General features: G+C 42.3%; 1 protein-coding gene across 2 annotated transcripts in view; it reads right to left on the bottom strand.

The window, feature by feature from the left end:
* Positions 1-4023: 4023 nt before the first annotated feature.
* DNAJB1 (DnaJ heat shock protein family (Hsp40) member B1) overlaps positions 4024-20384 on the bottom strand; it is a 100407-nt gene continuing 84046 nt past the window's right edge. For both annotated transcript variants that reach the window (XM_089651771.1, XM_089651770.1), the window contains exons 2-4: positions 19849-20106; positions 10508-11094; positions 4024-7903 (exon numbers count right to left, since the gene is read on the bottom strand). In XM_089651771.1, coding sequence (XP_089507897.1) covers positions 7673-7903; positions 10508-11094; positions 19849-20059 — 1029 coding nt within the window. In that variant the 5' untranslated portion in view covers positions 20060-20106 and the 3' untranslated portion in view covers positions 4024-7672. The remainder of the gene's footprint in view (positions 7904-10507; positions 11095-19848; positions 20107-20384) is intronic.

Below are 20384 nucleotides of genomic sequence, written 5' to 3'. Positions count from 1 at the left end.
AGCCCTTTATGGAAAGTAGACAGTCTAAGGTATTTAGTAAGAGGCAAGGTGAGTTTGGTGAAGCTGTAATTTTGTCACAATTTGTTTGGAAATTAAATTTTTTTCACAAAGTTGTAATTTCAACAAGCTATTTCTCACACACAGCATAGGCATACTTAGTTACACCCCAAACCACATTCTGCTACATTACCTGCGTATGGGGATACCACATGTGAGACATTTTCACAGCCTAGCCACATAGAGGGGCCCACAATCCAAAGGACCACCTTTGGGCTTTCTTGGAACATAAATTATGTCTAATTTTATGACTACCTATTTTTTGAGGCCCTGAAGTGCCAGGACAGCAGGAATCATCCACAAAATGACACCATTTTGGAAAGTAAACACCCCAAGGTATTTTCTGAAAAGCATAGTGAGTCTTTTGAAAATGTTATTTTTGGCATACGTTTTTGAAAAATGCAGGAAAGAAAATGGAAATGTATTCCTTACACAAAGTTGTCAATTAAGATATTTCTAACACACAATATAGGCATACTTAGAATTACACCCCAAAACACATTCTGCTACTCCTGCCAAGTATGGTGATATTTTTCACAGCCTAGCTACACAGTGAGCATCTTCAGGCGTTGTACAGGCATAAATTGTGCTTCTACTATCAAGATTACCCATCACATTTTTGGAGGCCCTGGAGCACCAGGACAGTGGAAACACCCATAAAATGACCATATTTTGGAAAGTAAACACCCCGAGGTATCTTCTAAAAGGCATGGTGAGTCTTTTGAAGACTTTTTTGACATTGGTTTTTGGAAAATACACTTTGAATGACAATTACTCAGATATATATTACTGTAGCCAAATAAAATGTTATAATTTTTGAGACAGATAGAGCTTTCTTTTGATGGTATTTAATCACCACTGGGTTTTTCATTTTTTTGTTATATAAACAAAAAAAAAAATACAGAAAATTTTGAAAAACCATTTTCTTAATTTTTATTATAAAATTTGCAAATAATCTTTCTTCATAAATTTAGATCAAAATGTATTTTGCTAAAAATAACACAAAACAGTGTATATTATTTAGTCTGTGTGAAAATGTTAGAGTCTACAAGCGATGGTGTGTGTGTATATATCTATCTCTATAGATATCCATCTATCAGTTGCCCTAGGATGGTTTGGAACCAGACTTAAGGATTGAAGGACAATATTCTGAATAAATGGAAGACAGAGACCACCTTTGAGAGGAAGGTCTTAGATGTGAGCTACTCCCTGAAGGCCTTAACTAAAAAGAGTGAGAAGCCAAAAGGTCTCTGAAACAGATAGGTCAAGGCTAAGATTTGTCCCTTAAATGGTACTCAAGACCAACTTTTGCCCCAGACCAAATTGGAGGAAGGACAGGATACATCCCACAGAGTACTTTCTAGGATTAATGTTCATTAATGTTAGGACCACACAGCTATGCAGTTAAAGCCAGCAACAGAAAGGCTCAAATTGGGTTGAACTTCTTGAACCTCCTCAGAAAGGGTGCTCAATGTGGTTTCCAATTATGCTTTCCCAACTGCAGTTCTGGGTTGGAAGTCCACCAAATCAGGGACAGTCTGATCTTGGTGTTCCGATTCATATGGCAGCCCATTGGCCAAGTCTGTTTGCCCACAGCCAGAAAGTGAGATTGCATGTATGGCACTACCTCAAAAGAAAGCAACCATGAGACTCAAGTCCCTCATGCAAGCAAAAATCAAAAGGCATAAAAATAAAAGGGACAGGAGTTTGTCCTATGGCATAAAGATTTTGCACATGACTGAAGTGGGTCAAGCATTTGCTCCTGGAAGTTGAGGATCTAACTAAAGCTTTGCAGAACCTGTACACTCTGTTGGGTGTTGTCTGGCAGGCAAGTGACAGGCACTTCAATGGGGTATTGTTCAGGTACCCCACAGTGTGAATATCCTAGAAAAAGAGCAGTGCCAAATCTGGGGTAAGAACCTTTTTAAAAATCCAAGGGGCCATGGACAGGCCAAAAGTAGAGCATGACAAACTGGTAATGCTAATCATCCAACACAAAACACAGATAGCATTGAGGAGGGTCAAACACAGGCATGTGAAGATATGCTATATTGCCAAGTGTATTGGGATCCCTGCCTTTACACGCACATGAACTTCAATAGCATCCCAGTCTTAGTCCGTAGGGTTCAATATTGAGTTGGCCCGCCCTTTGCAGCTATAACAGTTTCAACTCTTCTGGGGAGGTTGTCCACAAGGTTTAGGAGTGTGTCTATGGGAAGGTTTGACATAAGTGCCTGACAGCACAAATGTGCTTCTGGAAGAATGGTCAGACAAAAAGCCTGGCTTGCAGTCTCCGCTCTAATTCATACCAAAGGTGTTCTATCGGGTTGAGGTCAGGACTCTGTGCAGGCCAGTCAAGTTCCTCCAACCCGACCTTGCTCATCCATCCATGTCTTTATGGACCTTGCTTTGTGCACTGGTGTGCAGTCATGTTGGAACTGGAAGGGGCCATCCCCAAACTGTTCCCACAAAGTTGGGAACATGAAATAGTCTTGGTATGCTGCTGCCTTAAGCATTCCCTTCACTCAGGGGCCAAACCCAACCCATGAAAAACAACCCCACTCCACCAAACTTCACACTTGGCACAATGCAGTCAGGCAAGTACAGGTCTCCTGGTAACTGCCAAACCCTGAAACGTTCATCGGATTGCCAGAGTAGCGTGATTCGTCACTCCAGAGAACACGTCTCCACTGCTCTAGAGTTCAGTTGTTCCCAGTTGCTTTCACTTTGTTATACCACTAACAGTTGACCATGTAATATTTACTATCAAGGAAGTCTCAAGGATGGATTTGGAGGCGTGACCCATTACTTTTGGCAATATAGTGTAGGTATCCTGTATTGTGACCAGAAAATTCCCTGGCGGGAAGGAGGCAGTCACTCACCTGGCATTTTTCTATGCAAAAAACTTTTAAACCCACAGAAACAGAATAGGGTGAACTATCCCATTCTGTTTGAGAATTGCAAAAAGGTTTCAGAGGGCTGACAGGTGTCCCTGCGCTTTGAAAAGTGGAGCACCCCACGGGTCTTGGTAGGTTTTGATGACCAAATCTTCTAACAAAAGTATTTTCATGACACACTTTACATTAAAAGACTGAGGGAACCCTTCTTAACCCCAGGAGAGGAAAACTTACTAGTAGAAGCATGAGGTTTTTATTATTCTAAGGGAGGAGAATACTCTTGCTCCATGTAACATCCATGATATACTTGTCCAAGGAGGGACAGATGTTTACCTGCAAAATTTAAACTGCTCAAGACAATTATTGCAAACAAGTTCTGTTGCCCAGTATTTGTACAGGAGAATCCTGCATGCACAGTATGTACAGATCAAAGGCTGATCCCGAACATTTGGCAGTGTATTCGCCAAGCCATTCACACAGTAATGTAAAGCTAAAAGCTTTACACACCTCAAAAGAACTGGGCACCCTGGGATGAATGTTTGAAAAGACTTCCATCCTGTACTCACCTCATCAGCAGAAGGAAAACCATGGAATGAACCCCCTCCCTGGCTTCACCCTCCACAATGGACATACCCCCACAGTGGTCTTCAGAGATTCGGAGAATCTAAAGACACTAGCAAAAAATTATATAGTTTGCTGGGAGTGGTTTCATGGGGGGGGGGGGAAATTTTCCCTCGAGCCTTCAGTTTCTGCACGTCTAATCACTTGAACGTAGCTGCATTTGACCCATTGTAATGATTTAAAGGAGCTCCTGTCTAGTACTGTACAGCTAGGAAATACAAATCCTTTGCCTATCAAACCAAAACTAATCTCTCTCTCTCTCTATATCTATATCTATCTCTCTCTCTCAATCACACTTTATTGAGTATTTAGCAGATTGCCTGACATTTAGCTTTAGCAATTAAATTTTTTTTTTTATGGGAAACAAAAAAAAGACCAGGTTACAGATGAAGATGAACTCTTACAGGTAATTTACACAACATAAAAGTAAAAGAAAGAGACAAAGCCATTTACTGAAAATATTTTATTTTGGGGAGACATTTCCCCCTCTTGGAGATGTTTACATGTGGCCCAGAATCTCTAACACTGCCATATATCTCTAGGCCTGCATTGCATCAGTACTAAGAAATAGCTTTCTCTGGTACAAACGTCACAAAAACTCCTGCATCCAAACTCCATACATAACAGATTATTCAGCACCCCTTCCCTATCACACCTTTTATTAGTTCACACATCAATTATTTACAGCATGAAACTTAAGCACAGAAATAAGTGATTAAAATAAAATATATATAATATTTACAGCACAAATACAAATGTATTTATTCAGGGGACACTGGACTGAGCCAGTAATTTCCACTTTTCTAACAAGGAACTCCCTTCCTACTATAAAATGCATTTACACTGATGAAGAGAAAACTTTCACAGTGGAGATATATCAGAACTCTAGTGCAGGCTAGTGGCCGTGTCCAGTCACAACAATTGTTGATCACAGGAAACCAGACTTTCTGGGTGCGTCCCCCAGTTAGTGTGAGATCGTCCTCAAACATGGCGAGTACTCTGGTTAAAATGAGTTAGGTATTCTTAAAGTGAGATGAAAATTAAAAGCGAGATGAGAATTAACAGCAGTAGAGCTATACAGTAGTTGACAACCTAATCCCAGAATATAAACACACCACACATGTATAAAACACATAGGTTCTATTTGAAAACATAGAAGTGATATGCTGGATAATATTTGTGCTCAGACAGTCAAGTTATTATGACAGATTGACATCAGATTGTCTGTTGGTCAAGCCTTGGCCTTCTAGCATTTTAAAGCTAACCTGTGCATTGCCTATTCAGTGGGGAAAAAAAATTAGACTCAATAAAAAGATGAACTCCAGGAATTAGCCAAAGTCTACACTTGCAATGGGGGGGGGGGGGGGGGGAGATTGCTGGTGCCATGCAGGTCTCCTGAACACTGTCTATGTAATCGGTCTGCTCGTACCTCGTAGGAGCAGATGGTTTTACACGGACAGGAAGAATGAATGAACTGCCATGGCAATCAACAGTACCGTGGTAGTTCACCGAGAGCTACAAGCTAACATCTGCAAAGGCTGTTGGTAGTTGTAGTTCATTGACTCACAGGGATCTGTGAATCAATGACATGGCCTTGTGGGCAGCGCCCAGTGCGGCCACACTCTATGACTTGTGGCAGAAGATCTAAAGTTCACTGCCACAAGGGGAGGAGAGGGGAGAGAGATCTGAGACTGAACATGATACACCCCAAATATGGGTGTAACATGTTCAGAAAGGTGAAATTATCCTTTAAAGCGATTCTATACTTACCTGCTGTGTGCAGTGATTTTGCACAGAGTAGCCCGAATCTTCCTCTTCTCGGGTCCCCCGCAAGCTCTGCTAGCTCCTCCTGTCTGTCGGGTGCCCCCACAGCAAGCAGCTTTCTATTAGGGCACCCGCTGCTCCGTGAGTCCATTCACAGATGGAGCTGTGGCTTGGCCCTGCCCCCTCTCTCATTGGCTGACTGGCTGTGATTGACAGCAGTGGGAGACAATGAGAAGGCAGAGACCCAGGACAGTCGAGGCTGTTATTCACATCGCTGGATTGCGATGAGGCTCAGGTAAGTATTGAGGGCACTGGGGAAGCTGCTGAACACAAGTTTTTTTACCTTCATGCATAGAGGTAAAAAACCTTCAGTCTTTACAACCACTTTAAGTCCAAATTAACTGGATTCATCAAGCTGCAGTTATCACTTAAGGAGTGCTGAACAGTGCTTAAGGCAGGCTAAAGTGCATACAATAACACAGGTTCAGGGGCCACCTTAGCATGTCTTAAAGTGACCCCTTCACCAATATCAAATTAAAATGGTTACGCTAGCAGATGACTGTAAATAAATAACAAATGCTTCTCTGTTGTGGCAGTGTGGGCAGATAGAAAAATTAACGTGGTTGTACACCCTTACATACACCCATCATAGCATCAGGTGATACGCAGAGATGAAACAAATCCTCCTACATAAGTTGTACCTATGTATCTGCAGTCCTCTCTACAGCCTTCCAAAACAAAAACAAACACAGCATTTCTGAGCTCTGAAAAGAAGGGATAGGGATCTGAAGCTTCACACTGCAGAACCCAGGGGTAGGGGCTCTGAGCCCTGATTGGAGGGAAGGGACACACCCCTCCTCACAGTACAGGGAACATGCACAGCTGTGGCTGTCAATCACAATCTGTGTGCTGGAGGTTTCCTCCCACCTCACCAATCATCTCATGGTGTCCAGAAAAGCTGTCAGAAGTGACTCACGCAGACAACAGAGGAACAAGGCAGCAGAAAGAAATCACTTTGGATAGAGACAAGTTCACAGCATAGAAGGGTGTACTTTGTTTATATTTCATGTCTGGGGTTTACAACCACTTTAAGTATTTAAAATCTTCTTTTCAAGTGACAAGTTTATTTTCAATCTAATAATGGCAACCAGGTTCCTTTAAAGCACAGTTCAAGATGCCCTAAATGCCGTCACAGCTTGACAAGTCCGGGCTATTGCAATCACAGGCAGACAAGGCACATTTATACTTGCATTTCCACTTCTATACGGTCATAAAAACTGGGCTGGTCCAATACTACATGCCAGGTTACCAGAAGAAAAAAAGAAAAAAATCAATCAGGTGCATTAGATTGCTTCTATGGAAACCAAGGCTGTCTTGGCCCTAGCTACCAAAATTTACTGACTGGTTTCCGAATTCAAAACGAACTCCTCCAGCCATAAAACCAAATTCTGCAGGAATAACATTCACTGAAAAATATCGCAGACTAACAAAACAGGAATGAGTAGAGCAAAAGTAAGACGAAATGCAATCACCATCATACACTGACTGCTATACTGTATATCTCTCCTGTTCCAGTATATAACATTTCTTTATGGAAAGACACGCATTGAGCTTTCTCAGGTCCAATGCAAAGTAAACATTAAAGCTGAACTCTGGGATGAGCAACTATTGTCTGAATACAAGGGGCGTGTGTATTGTTAATTGAATATCTGTACTTCTTCCAGATCTGTGCAGTAATCGAGGGGGAATGTTTGCCTCTGAGCAGGGGCCTTCTGTAATAGACCGGTCACTGGTGCGGTCTCTCCTTGTTCAGGGTGACTGGTCATGTATCCTCCCTCTCTGCTATGTGCAGCACTGTGATAATGTCAACAATACGTTTACAAAGGTAATATCTGGGGTTGCAGTGGCATTATTTACACACAATTATATAATTTGTGGCTATTAAACAATATCATATATTTAAATGAAAGCCCAGAGTTCAGTTTTAAGTTCTGAATAGACCTCTAAAAAGGTACAAACTCAGAAACCAAGTCTAAAAATCCGTACACCTGGAGGTTGTTGGTAAACAGAAAAGGGGACCTTTAATAGCGATGCGAAGTAAAAACTCTTCAGACGTTAAGTGCAGACTCTTTCCTCCATTTCATTTAGTGTGGGGGAAGGAGGAGTGAGAAATTAGAAGAAAAAAAAAAAATGACATGGATTATATCGGCTCGCTGCAAGTCCTTGAAATGAGAGCTGCCCCCTTCTTTTTCCAGCTGAATTGGTAATGAAGGCGTTTGTTGCACCCTTCAATACCACTTTGGTCTATGGTGCGTAGGAGAGCGGTGCGGACTTTATGCAGGCAGAACCCTCTCTAGTGTTTCACGAGCAGCAGTGGAAAGGCGGTCAGGAAAGCGGATGTCAAACTCTACTATCAGATCGCCTCGCTGATCTGGAGCTTTTGGGAATGGAAGTCCTTCTCCCTGAATTCTGCGTTTGGTCCCCGGGTTGATAATGTCCCTGCTGACAACAGGAATAGTGCGTCCGTCCAATGTGGGGGCGTTGACTGAGCAGCCGCAAAGAGCCTAAAGTGAAGACAAAGGATCTCCATAAGATACAAAGATGGGACATCAACAATAAGAGAGACCAATGATGAATGACAAAGTATGCTGATTCATTGTAAACCAAAATAGTTTTAATATTTAATAACGTCAGATATTCATCAGATATTCCTTCAAGAAAAAAAAAAAAAAAAAAAAAAAAAAAAAAAAAAAGGGTTTAGTTTATCTAAACCCAAGAAAAAAAAATGAATAGTTTGCATCCCATCAGTCCTTACTGATGACATTTCATTTATTTAGGCCAAATACATCTACCACATGTACAGAAAAATCCCTGCTAGAAATTCAGTGTACATTTGGCTTCCTGTACACTGAACCCAAAGTATAAAACAATATGATCAGCCTTCCCAGTTCTCTTCTGAGGACTACAGAACATCTCCCACCTATGTTATAAAGAAGCAGGGTATGGGGTGTATTCTGTAGTCCAAGCCAGAATTAAAACAGCTGAGGGGGACAATGCTGCTCCTCCATAGCTACAGAACAGCAAGTGAGCTTTGCAATGCTAGGCAGGATATATGTTACTGGCAGGATCACCAGCTGACAAAGTAACAAAAAGCTAAAAAAAAAAAAAAAATATTGCAGACAACACATGCAAGGACTAATAATCTACAGTAAATTACATTTTTGTTCTTCAGAATACATAAACCTTGTGCTATACACAGGCATGAACACTAATGAAGGGGATCGGCACGTGTACAAAGGTTGCAGTGGCAGCAGCTCTTGGGCATAGCATTATTTACCCTTTGCCATCATTTCTCAATACTTCTATGATCCATCCTAAATGTCATGTTAAAGCGAATCATTTTATTGTAACCAGATGGATTGCCACACTCCTTTTGTAGTTATCCTTAGACCCTTTCTGCCATTGACACAACTAAAGTGTGTTGTACAACGCCTGCATCCCCCAACTCACAAGGTGGTTCCTCCTGGAAGCCCCCAGGTCACTGCAGGACCCAATAGTAACATACGAGTTGGAGACAAATGTGCATCGAATGCTGCTTTGTCTGAGTCTCCAACACACAAAGTGCAATTCAAATTTAGTCAAGGATTCTTTCTGTGGCATGCTTCACACCGTGGCCTGTGTTTTAGGAATGGTCAGTAAAAAGCAGGTTGTAGTGTGGAGAAGGTCTTCATGGAGACTTCAGGGGTCTATTAGACCCCTCATGTCACTTTTTCCCTCCACTGTAGCTAATCAAGCACAGGTGCCACTTTATAAAGCCTTTTTTCAAATAATTCTTCCCCAGGTTTGAACATTTGGTTCTCTAAATTAGGAAAACAAAAATCAAAATAAGGTGTGGCGAATTACTGTGGAGCAAGCGCACAGTCTCAACTAAAAGGTTAATGGAGAGCATCCAAAGCTGCCTAGTATATGGTCAGTAATAAAAGTCATATGATCAGCCATATTAAAGTAGAACTAAGGGCAAAACTTTGTCATTTTCGATGGAATAAGGGAAGGTTATAACCCCTGGAAGGTTTATTTTTGCCCCATTGCAGAGATTTACCTTCATTTCCTATCCCATAGCAAAAACAGGAAGTGAGAGGAAATCCCTGCAAATGGGGGAAAGCTTCCAGTGGGGACACTAGTTCTGGTGACCTGGGGGTCCCCAAGAGATTCCTATTACTTTCCTTGTGATTGTCTTTTGCTTTCATGTTCAAGAACGGTAAACAGGACAAAGAAAGGGTGAATGTACCTCATGGGAGCACAGATGGGGAGGGGGGGGGGGGGGGGAAAGGTTGTTCTAATTCCTCCCCACTCCATTCAAAATTTAAAAAAAAAAAAATTAAAAGTTTTGCCTTTAATTATTAAAGTGGTGCACCAAAATGAAAAAATTCAAAATGCACTTGGCCGAAAACCAAAATGCGCAGTTTTTAAAAATGAATATTTTGGGGAAAAGAATACACGGATTAAAAAATATATATATATATATATATATACTCCAATTGTTTTGTAAAATATGAAAGAGGATGTTACGGCAAGTAAATAGATACCCAACATGTCATGCTTTAAAATTGCACACGCTCGTGGAATGGCATGAAACTGCGGTACTTAAAAATCTCCATGGGTGATGCTTTAAAAATTTCTACAGATTAGCAGTGTAAAGTTACAGAGGAGGTCTAGTGCGAGAATGATTGCTCTTGCTCTGATGTTCGTGGCGACACCTGACGTGTGGTTTGAACACCATTTACATATGTGGGCACGGCCTACGTCTGCATTCACCACTACGTGCAAGTACGGGGGGGGGGGGGGGGGGGAGATGGGGTTACTTTATAAAAAAAACCCAAAAAACTTTTTTTTTTTTTTTTGCACTGTTCCGTTTAAAAAAAATTGTAATCACTTTTATTCTTAATCACAAGAAATGCACACATCCCTTGTAATAGAAATAATTAGTGGCAGATCCTCTTTATGGAGAGATATGGGGTCATGGCTGGGGAGTAGCAGTCGGTGAGGGAGGCCCTGAATGGGAAAAGTGACAGTCTCCTTAAAGGACTGGAACAAGAAATGCTTTTAGCCTACAATGTCTCCTCTTCCTTTCAGTGTCCAGAAAGCGTCGGTATTAGAAGACTACTCACCTCTCTCAGGTTGATCTTGGCTGTGTACACCACATTTGATGAATCTCTCTTGAATACTGAATGTGGTTTGTCTTTCAGCACAAACACAATATCTGCAGGGATGTTGGTTGGCGTTTCGTCACCCTCTTTGGGGAATGTGATCTTCGTTCCTTCCTTCCAGCCTTTCTTCACCTGAATGGTGAGGATTTTATCCTCACTGTGTACACTTCTCCCATCGAGACCCAGACGCTTGTGGGAAATCTTCATTTTCTTTGTGCAGCCACTGAAAATTTCCTCAAGAGAGACTGGGAGCTCCCTGATTATTGGCGGATCTTGTTTCTTGTTTATCGGTGGACCCCGGCCTGGAGCAGCTCTCGGGAAGCCACCTAGGTGACCAAAGCCTCCCATTCCTCCCATACCGCCCATGCCAAACCCTGAGAAAGGATCTTCTGTGTCCATGTCTTCATCATTTCGCCCAAAGAAGGTGTCAAATGGGTTACGGCCTCCGAAAAACTCTGCAAACATGGCATGAGGATCTCCGTGGAAAGTGTAACTAAAAGAAGGACCATTGGGACCACCTCCTCTACCGCCCGGGGTTCCCTTTAGGCCTGGGGAAATAAAAACACACATTAATAAACTGCAGCTCAGAAGATTACACACCAACATCCTAGCACAATATCTGAGAAGTGTCCCGTTTTCTTCCTGAGACACTAGCTACGTAGCAGGTATTTGGTGGAGATAACATTGTACTTGTGGCTGTTCTGGAGGAGCTGTATACATTGGCTGCAATGGATGGCAGTGGTGGTAATGGAGTGACATATATGGCTGCTACTGTGTGTAGGGTTCAGTGCATGGCTAAGGGTTGAGGACTGCATATGTCAAGGCCACATTATCGTCACTAGCTCTATTTTTTTTTTTAACTGGCTGCTAGATTTTTGAAAGATTTGTTATTGCTTATAGTACAACATTATAAAACTCTTTAGCATGAATATTTAATGGACATTCCAGCGCAAACGTTTCAGTTTAAAAAATGCCCACTAAATAGAAGTAAAGCACAGCACGACATGAAGGAGAAGGAGGAGGGAAGAGGAAGGAGTAGGGAAGAGGAAGAAGGGAGAAGAAGGAAAAAGAGGAAGAAGGGAGAAGAAGAGGAAGAGGAAGAAGGGAGACCAGGAAGAGGAAGAGGAAGAAGGGAGAAGAGGAAGAAGAAGTGAGACGAGGAGGAGGAGGGAAGAGGGAAAAGAAGAAGGAAGAAGAAGAGAAGAAGGAAGAAGAGGGAAAAGAAGAAGGAAGAAGAAGAGAAGAGGGAAAAAGAGGGAAAAGAAGAAGGAAGAAGAAGAGAAGAGGGAAAAGAAAAAGGAAGAAGGGAGAAGAGGAGGAGAGAAGAGGGAAAAGAAGAAGGAAGAAGGGAGAAGAAGAGGAGGGAAGAGGGAAAAGAAGAAGGAAGAAGGGAAAAGAAGAGGAGGAGGGAAGAGGGAAAAAGGAAGAAGAAGGTAGAAGGGAGAAGAAGAGCCCCATCAGTCCCACCACAAAAAACATATACACATATTTTGAGGGGGAAACGGAGAATGTGGCTCAAAAAAATGTCTGCCTCATCCTCCCCCATGTCCTTTCTTTCTCTTCTGACACAAGAACACCTCGCCTGCCGATTGTCAGAAAGGAAGGGCACTTCCCTAGAATAACAACAAAATTCAAAGTAAAAACTTTGAAACTGGTGGTGGTGTGCAAGTGCCTGCAGGAAACACAAGAACTGAGGACAGCCTATAGTATGGACTTTTTAAACCCCTCTGTGCTTGTGTTTCCAGTAAGAGAAGCCTCTTGTGAGACCTGGGAGGATGACTCTGGAAAATCAAATTTTGTAGAGATTTTAGTCCTCATGCACACTGGACATTTTTACAGTGGCTGTTTTTGGCTTTTAATGTTTTTTTTTCTACAGCTAGTAAACCCCCCAGCATGTTATCCTATGTGTCCATGCACACAGATTTTTTGGCAGGGACATTTTTTGACTGGGAAAAAAAACAAAAACACAAAAAATAAAAACACACTTATCTACAGTAGTCCTCAATATGTATAAAAACGGACACAGATATTGGTATACAGATTCAAGCAGTAAAAGCAAGCAAATGAATCTAGAGTGACAGGCTTGTAGCGATGGAATCAGTTTGAGATACAGGTGAAACTCACAAAATGAGAATATTGTGCAAAAGTTCATTTGTTTCAGTAATGCAACTTAAAAGGTGAAACTAATATATGAGATAGACTCATTACATGCAAAGCAAGATAGTTCAAGCTGTGATTTGTCATAATTGTGATGATTATGGCTTACAGCTCATGAAAACCCCAAATCCACAATCTCAGAAAATTAGAATATTGTGAAAAGGTGCAATATTCTCGGCTCAAAGTGTCCCACTCTAATCAGCTAATTAAGCCATAACACCTGCAAAGGGTTCCTGAGCCTTTAAATGGTCTCTCAGTCTGGTTCAGTAGGAATCACAATCATGGGAAAGACTGCTGACCTGACAGTTGTGCAGAAAACCATCATTGACACCCTCCATAAGGAGGGAAAACCTCAAAAGGTAATTGCAAAAGACGTTGGATGTTCCCAAAGTGCTGTATCAAAGCACATTAATAGAAAGTTACGTGGAAGGGAAAAGTGTGGAAGAAAAAAAGGTGCACAAGCAGCAGGGATGACCGCAGCCTGGAGAGGATGGTCAGGAAAATGCCATTCAAAAGTGTTGGGGACTTTCACAGGGAGTGGACTGAGGCTGGAGTCAGTGCATCAAGAGCCACCACACACAGAGACGGATCCTGGACATGGGCTTCAAATGTCGTATTCCTCTTGTCAAGCCGCTCCTGAACAACAAACAATGTCAGAAGCGTCTTACCTGGGCTAAAGAAAAACAGACCTGGTCTGTTGCTCAGTGGTCCAAAGTCCTCTTTTCTGATGAGAGCAACTTTTGCATCTCATTTGGAAACCAAGGACCCAGAGTATGGAGGAAGAATGGAGAGGCACACACTGCAAGATGCTTGAAGTCCAGTGTGAAGTTTCCACAGTCTGTGTTGATTTGGGGAGCCATGTCATCTGCTGGTGTTGGTCCACTGTGCTTCATTAAGTCCAGGGTCAACGCAGCCGTCTACCAGGAGATTTTGGAGCACTTCATGCTTCCTTCCACAGACGAGCTTTATGGGGATGCGGACTTCATTTTCCAGCAGGACTTGGCACCTGCCCACACTGCCAAAAGCACCAAAACCTGGTTCAATGACCGTGGGATTACTGTGCTTGATTGGCCAGCAAACTCGCCTGACCTGAACCCCATAGAAAATCTATGGTGTATTGCCAAGAGAAAGATGAGAGATCGAACAATGCAGAAGAGCTGAAGGCCGCTATTGAAGCATCCTGGTCTTCCATAACACCTCAGCAGTGCCACAGGCTGATAGCTTCCATGCCACGCCGCATTGAGGCAGTAATTGCTGCAAAAGGGGCCCAAACCAAGTACTGAGTACATATGCATGCTTCTACTTTTCAGAGGTCCGATATTGTTCTATGTACAATCCTTGTTTTATTGATTGCATGTAATATTCTAATTTTCTGAGATTGTGGATTTGGGGTTTTCATGAGCTGTAAGCCATAATCATCACAATTATGACAAATCACAGCTTGAACTATCTTGCTTTGCATGTAATGAGTATCTCATATATTAGTTTCACCTTTTAAGTTGCATTACTGAAATAAATGAACTTTTGCACAATATTCTAATTTTTCGAGTTTCACCTGTACTTCTTGGACCATTTAGATTACATAACCAGATGCAGATGATCTCCTGATCTGCATTTTAGTGGATTTTGCATTCTCATAGGTCCTTAGGCTAGGTTCACAACTGAGCGGCTGTGGGACTGCTTGTATATTGTACGCTTTCCTGCGCCCAAAACACGCTGCTGTTAGCAGACATGTGGGGGTGTCATTAATTCTTAATTGCACCTCCACACACACCGGAAACTGCAGGGCTTGGAACACATTTTTCAGGCATGGAAGTAAACATGTGCATCTACTGTAGATGGCTGTTGGACCCTAAATACTGTACAGCCCAGCACATGAGAATGCCATTTTATGCCTTTGAAAACTATGCTGCCAATACACCATCTCATCAGTATGCAGATTCCCTGTGCCTGCGATTTTAGAAAAAGGGTCATGGACCTTCTCCCTGCGTTTCTCGAAGGTGCAGCAGCCCATTCAAACTAATAGGCACAAACAGAGTTGCAGGGAAAACGACAGTGTGAACCTAGCCTGAATGACACAGCATAAGTGCTAGGCATGTCCTGATCTGCAGGAATACTAAATCCCAGGACAGGACGAGGCATGTACAAGGAGATCCCAGCACAGGCTCTTTACCACATGTGGAAAGTACTGGTAGGGAAACACTCCTTAGAGAGCTAGGTTGGCTCCTTCTGCACTCCGACATTAGTACACCTATGGGGTCTCATGTGACACTGCAGAACACCAACAGTGAATAGGAAGGCCAAAAAAATCCATCTGCCTCACCAAACTTCAGGAAGACAAATCTGTAGCCGACATAAAATTCCTGGATGATAAAAATCACCCATCTAACATTTTCTGTTACCAATACTGGAAATCATTTCCTTGTGGCATTTGAAAGATGTAACCCGATTTGCTGCAATGATCAACAGCTCACCTGAACTATTAAATGAGCAAAGAAAATGTGGAACCTAAGGGGTTATTCCTCTACATTGTACAAAAAGGCTGTTTGATCCTGACTTCTCTGCCCCTCCTCTTGTTCAAATGTCCACCTGCTAAGATAGACTGAAACCATAGCCACATGCTCAGTTTAGTGTGTAGAGCTAGAGAGGTTTTTCTTTTTTTTTTCTTGGGAGAGTGCATGTGATCATCACAGGGCCAATCAGTACTGTCTAGACCAGCCTTTTTCAACCAGGGTGCCTTGGCAAAAGATCTAAAAATTGCCCAAAACTTGTATACAAGCCAGCCTTTTAGTTACACAAAGTTTTCGTTGTGCACCATTATGACCTTCTAGCGGTCGGTGTCCTGACAATCAATGATATCATCAGTTGATAAGGAGGATGTCAGTTGCCTGCACAGCATCCTAGTTTTACCCTCCCCCGCCACTCTCCATCAGTGCCAGGGTCACATTAGCTCAGTGATGGAGAAAAAACGAAGGAGAAGAGAAACACTCGAATACTAGTCAGTACCAGTGTGCAAAAGTGTATTTGGAAGAATAAATCACCTTAAATATTGGGTTTCCTACATGTGTGGTCATTCCTGCGTTATATAAAACTTTTCAGATTTAGAATGGGGTGCCTCAAGATTTTCCATAATTTTAAAGGGTGCCTCAGGACTGTGTATAATGTTTAAGGGTGCCTTGACTAAAAAAAGGTTGAGAAACACTAGTCTAGACAGAGGGTCAGGGGTTTTGGATCCTCCTAGAGTAGAATGAAAACTTCTCCTACAAGCTTTAACCAGTGCTCTGCTGAACACTGATAGAAGTTACAAGACTGCTCTAATTGCTGATGAGAAAAAGGTATTTAGCAGTTCATATTTACTAAAATAATTGCATTTCCATGTTGTGTGCACTGTGGGAGACCAGATATAATGAAAGCAGGGTCCGGGGTTTAGCAACACTAACTACAAATCACTCTTTAGGCAACACTAAGCCATTTTATATATCATGACTTCCATAGAAATTGTACAGGGATAATGATGATCCTTACTGAATCGCATATATGGAATGTCAGAAGATGGCTGTATACTCCATTTTGTCACACAGAAATGTTTTTATAACGTCATATTTCAACGTTGATCATTGCAAAACACATATCTTGATTGGAATTGAGCCATTAGGCATGTGTGATGTTTTAGGAGGGGTAAAGTTTCTGCTTTGGTCCTTCCAAGGAGGGCTAGATCAGCAGAGAAGGGCTCTATGAAAAGTGGGATACATGGAGGGCGGATAGTGTATTCCCCATATACAACAACAAATATAATTTGGAGCCTCATTTAATTTTTCAAGATTCCTTTAAAATAGAAGAACTTGAGCAGGAAGTACTATTCTCTCTATACAAACTTTTTTTTTTTTTTTTTTTTTTTAAACTTGGCAAGAAAATCTCCGGTGACTATTATTCATGGATACAAGAACCTAATAAAACCGGTTCACACTTGTCCAGTGGGAGGCATAATGCTATATAAATGTATTGAACAGATATGGGAATGCTGACACCACACCTTCATACAACTGTAGTCAGCGTTCTGCAGCGCCGTCATCATTAATCACCTGCTAGGTGAGCTACAACTACCGCCTGTATATCATTAATGAAAGTCAACTCGTCGCTCCTACAGAGCAGGAAGACATTTTTAATGCACACAAACATTTACCGCATACGGCTGCTTATTGGACCATTTCTATCATTTCAAAAGTTGAGCCAAAAAAGGGGGATTTAGGTTGGTATTTGCCATTACAGTCAGACTAGAAATCAGGTTACCTGGACCAATAAAACTGCCCATAGAAGGTGATTGGATGTGTTGCCACTACTCAACCAACCTCATTTACCATAATTCGAGAAGTGTTGGCAAGCTTTGTCTGCTGTTGCCTAAAATGTGAAACCCGTCACCAGATGACAAGGTCAGAGGTCACCTAAAGTCTGACAACTACTTCCCTGTCATCTTCTTGAGCTCACACACTGCACAGGCTCAATCATCAGACAGTGCAAGTAATTTCTGTCTACATAGCATGGCTGAAAAAAGACAAACGCCCATCCAGTTCAACCAAAAAAAAAAAAAAAAAAAAAAAAAAAAAAAGTTATAATCCTATTCCCTTGGTTGATCCAGAGGAAGGCAAAAAAACCCAGCAAAGAGTGATCCAATCTGCTCCTGCTGGGATAAAAAAAAATTCCTTCCTGATCCCCCGAGAGGCAATCGGATATTCCCTGGATCGACTTTACAATTCTAGAAGACAAATACAGTACATGGTTCATAAATAACCTTTAACGGGTATACTGATGATTACATCAGCCCAACTAACAGGTTTCCAGTAAAGTAGCCAGGTGATCTGACAAGGCAGACCTTTAAAATCATTTTGGCTATACAGTAGTTTAAGATCTAGAGTAGGGAAGGGTTAAAACCCCTATCAGGCATTTTCCACCATCAGTGTCTCGCTAGGGAGATTTTCCTTTTCTTCTTGGAGATACATCAGAATATGATCAAATCTCAAAGTGATGGGAATTTGCCACCGGAACATTACTGGATGATTTCCTCTCACCCATTCGGGCTGATCCCACGGCTAGTATACTAAAAGCTCTGTTTGAGTGTTCAGGCAGCTGTCTGTTTACGGCTGATGGGAGGAAATAGGGTGATGCCTATGTCAGCACTTCAGTGACACTTCATTCATGTCTCTGCACTGCACGGGGATGACATGCGGTGCCTACCTGTGCGCTGTGATAAAATGCACCATGTCTACATATTACCGCAGCTCACTGCACCGCACCTCCAGCCTGCATTGCAGTGCAAATGGGACACGAAGAAACTATTTTTTTCCAAGTGTCCCAATGGTGACTGGTGTTTATCCAGTGTGTAAAAACAGCAGTCACCCCACTTTGAGCCCTCACACTAGTAACAAATCTAATTTTGGTTTTGCTGTCTCAGAAGTAATGGTCACTGGGACAAAGAAGGTGAATCTCCAAGTGGGAAGCTGCAAATAAGCAAATTAAATTAATTAACCACTAGCCTACAGGGCACTTGTACCCCCTTCCTGCCCAGGCCAATTTTCAGCTTTCAGCGCTGTTGCACTTTGAATGACAATTGCGCTGTCATGCAACATTGTATCCATATGAAATTGCTAATTTTTTCCACACAAATAGAGCTCTCTGTTGATGGTATTTAATCACCGCCGGGTGTTTTATTTTTTGCACTGTTATAAAATTTTGCAAACAGGTAATGTTTCTCCTTCACGGATGTGCGTCGATGAGGCTGCACTGATAGGCGGCACAGACAGGCAGCACTGACTGGCAGCACTACTAGGCACTGATGGGGGGCACTACTAGGCACAGGTGGGTGACACTGGATCATCAGTGCCCTGATGATCAGTGCCGATCCATCCTCGGACAATTGCCGGTTATCGGCAGTACTTTCCTCATGATGTGACAGCGTGAGGAAAGTGCAGCTGATAACCGGCAACTGCATTTACCGGTGATCTGCTGTGTCATTGGACACAGCTGATCACGTGGTAAAAGGCCGCTGTGATTGGGATTTTACCACATCACGTGATCAGATGTGTTCGTAGGACACAGCAATCATGAAGATCGCCGGGTGAGCGCCCCCGGGGGCGCATTCTGGAACTATGTCACATGACGCCCTCCCAGGACTAGACAACCGCACTGTAGACGTCATTCCGCTATAGCGCGGTTAACAAGTGGTTAATTAATTAAAGGGGAAAAAAGGGGACCTGAGAGGGTCAAATGAGCATCAGAAAGATATTCTAGCATTCCTGCATTTCTATCCACATATGATGGAGGTATAGATGCTGACTGTGGGAGGTGTGAAAAGTGGAACCTCCCTGTACTAGTCATTTACAAAAAGGTTTCATCCCAACCACAGCACCACCTGTGTGGACTTTGCATGTTCTCCCTGTGCCTGCGTGGGTTTCCTCTGGGTACTCCGGTTTTCTCCCACACTTCAAAGATATGCTAGTAGGTTAATTGGCTCCTGTCTAAATTGGCCCTAGTATGTGTATGTATAAAATGTAAGTTAAGGACCTTAGATTGTACGCCCCTTGAGGGTTATGGACTGATGCAAATGTAGTACATATATGTAAAGCACTGCATAAATTGACAGCACTATACAAGTACCTGTAATAATAATACTACAACAACATTTGTGGAATCCGTTTCACACACATCCATCACTGAAGAAAGTGTTCCCAAAACATCATAAAAACTGTGGAACTCCTGCTTTAGCCTTGGTCATGTGGTTTCATGTGACCAGACAAGCCTGGCCAATTGATGACACTCTGAATGTTGCTCCTTCCACTTGGAGATGAAACATATGATTGGCACCAGAAAATAGACAAAAGGAATAGGGCAATCTTTATCTCACTCGACTAATAAAAGGTTAGTGGACCTGATCCGTAGGGTGACGTCCCAGCAATGACTGAATTAGGTTTTCCATTTTCTCTTCCATACGAATACTGGGACCTGATCCAGCCTGCAGCTCCATGTTATCAGATGGATTAGGTTCCAGGTAACTGTTGCAAATGTCATATGCAAACATACCTCCTCCTCCTCTCCCCTCATATAAGTATAATCCTTCTGTACACATTATACACAAGGTTGACCTCACTTACCTTCTTCCCCATATTTGTCAAAGATCTCCCTCTTTTTCGGATCGCTGAGTACATCATAGGCCTCTGCAATCTCTTTGAATCGCTCCTCAGCTCCGGGGTCCTTATTCTTATCGGGGTGATACTTCAGAGCTTGTTTTCTATATGCCTTCTTTATATCCTCCTCTGAAGCCCCCTTTGACAGTCCAAGGGTCTTGTAGTAATCTTTGCCCATGCTGGTGGAGGCTGTTTACAGGTAAATGTATACAAACGCACGGACAGCTGTGAATAAACAAAAAACACATCCAGCAGAAAGTTAAATGCATGTTGTATCCGGTCTGAATATTACGGCAGAATGCCAAAACAGGCAAATAAACTCTGAGCTCTGTAGCTGTATATACAGTGTGCCATGGTGTCATTTTCCAGCCTGTGGTACCCAAACCCCGTTGGGGAGGGGGGGGCACAACCTAATGTGTCAGGGGGGTTTTTTGGGCTTGTTAAAGTAGAGTTAAGCCAAACTGCACACTTTTTGATTTGTTTTAACTGAAAGTTCTGTTCAA

This window comes from Staurois parvus, unplaced genomic scaffold, assembly GCF_062004578.1.
Source record: "Staurois parvus isolate SC_StPar_1 unplaced genomic scaffold, SC_StPar_1.0 ptg000662l, whole genome shotgun sequence".
Taxonomy (NCBI): Eukaryota; Metazoa; Chordata; class Amphibia; order Anura; family Ranidae; genus Staurois; species Staurois parvus.
This window is presented reverse-complemented; position numbering and strand designations above follow the sequence as displayed.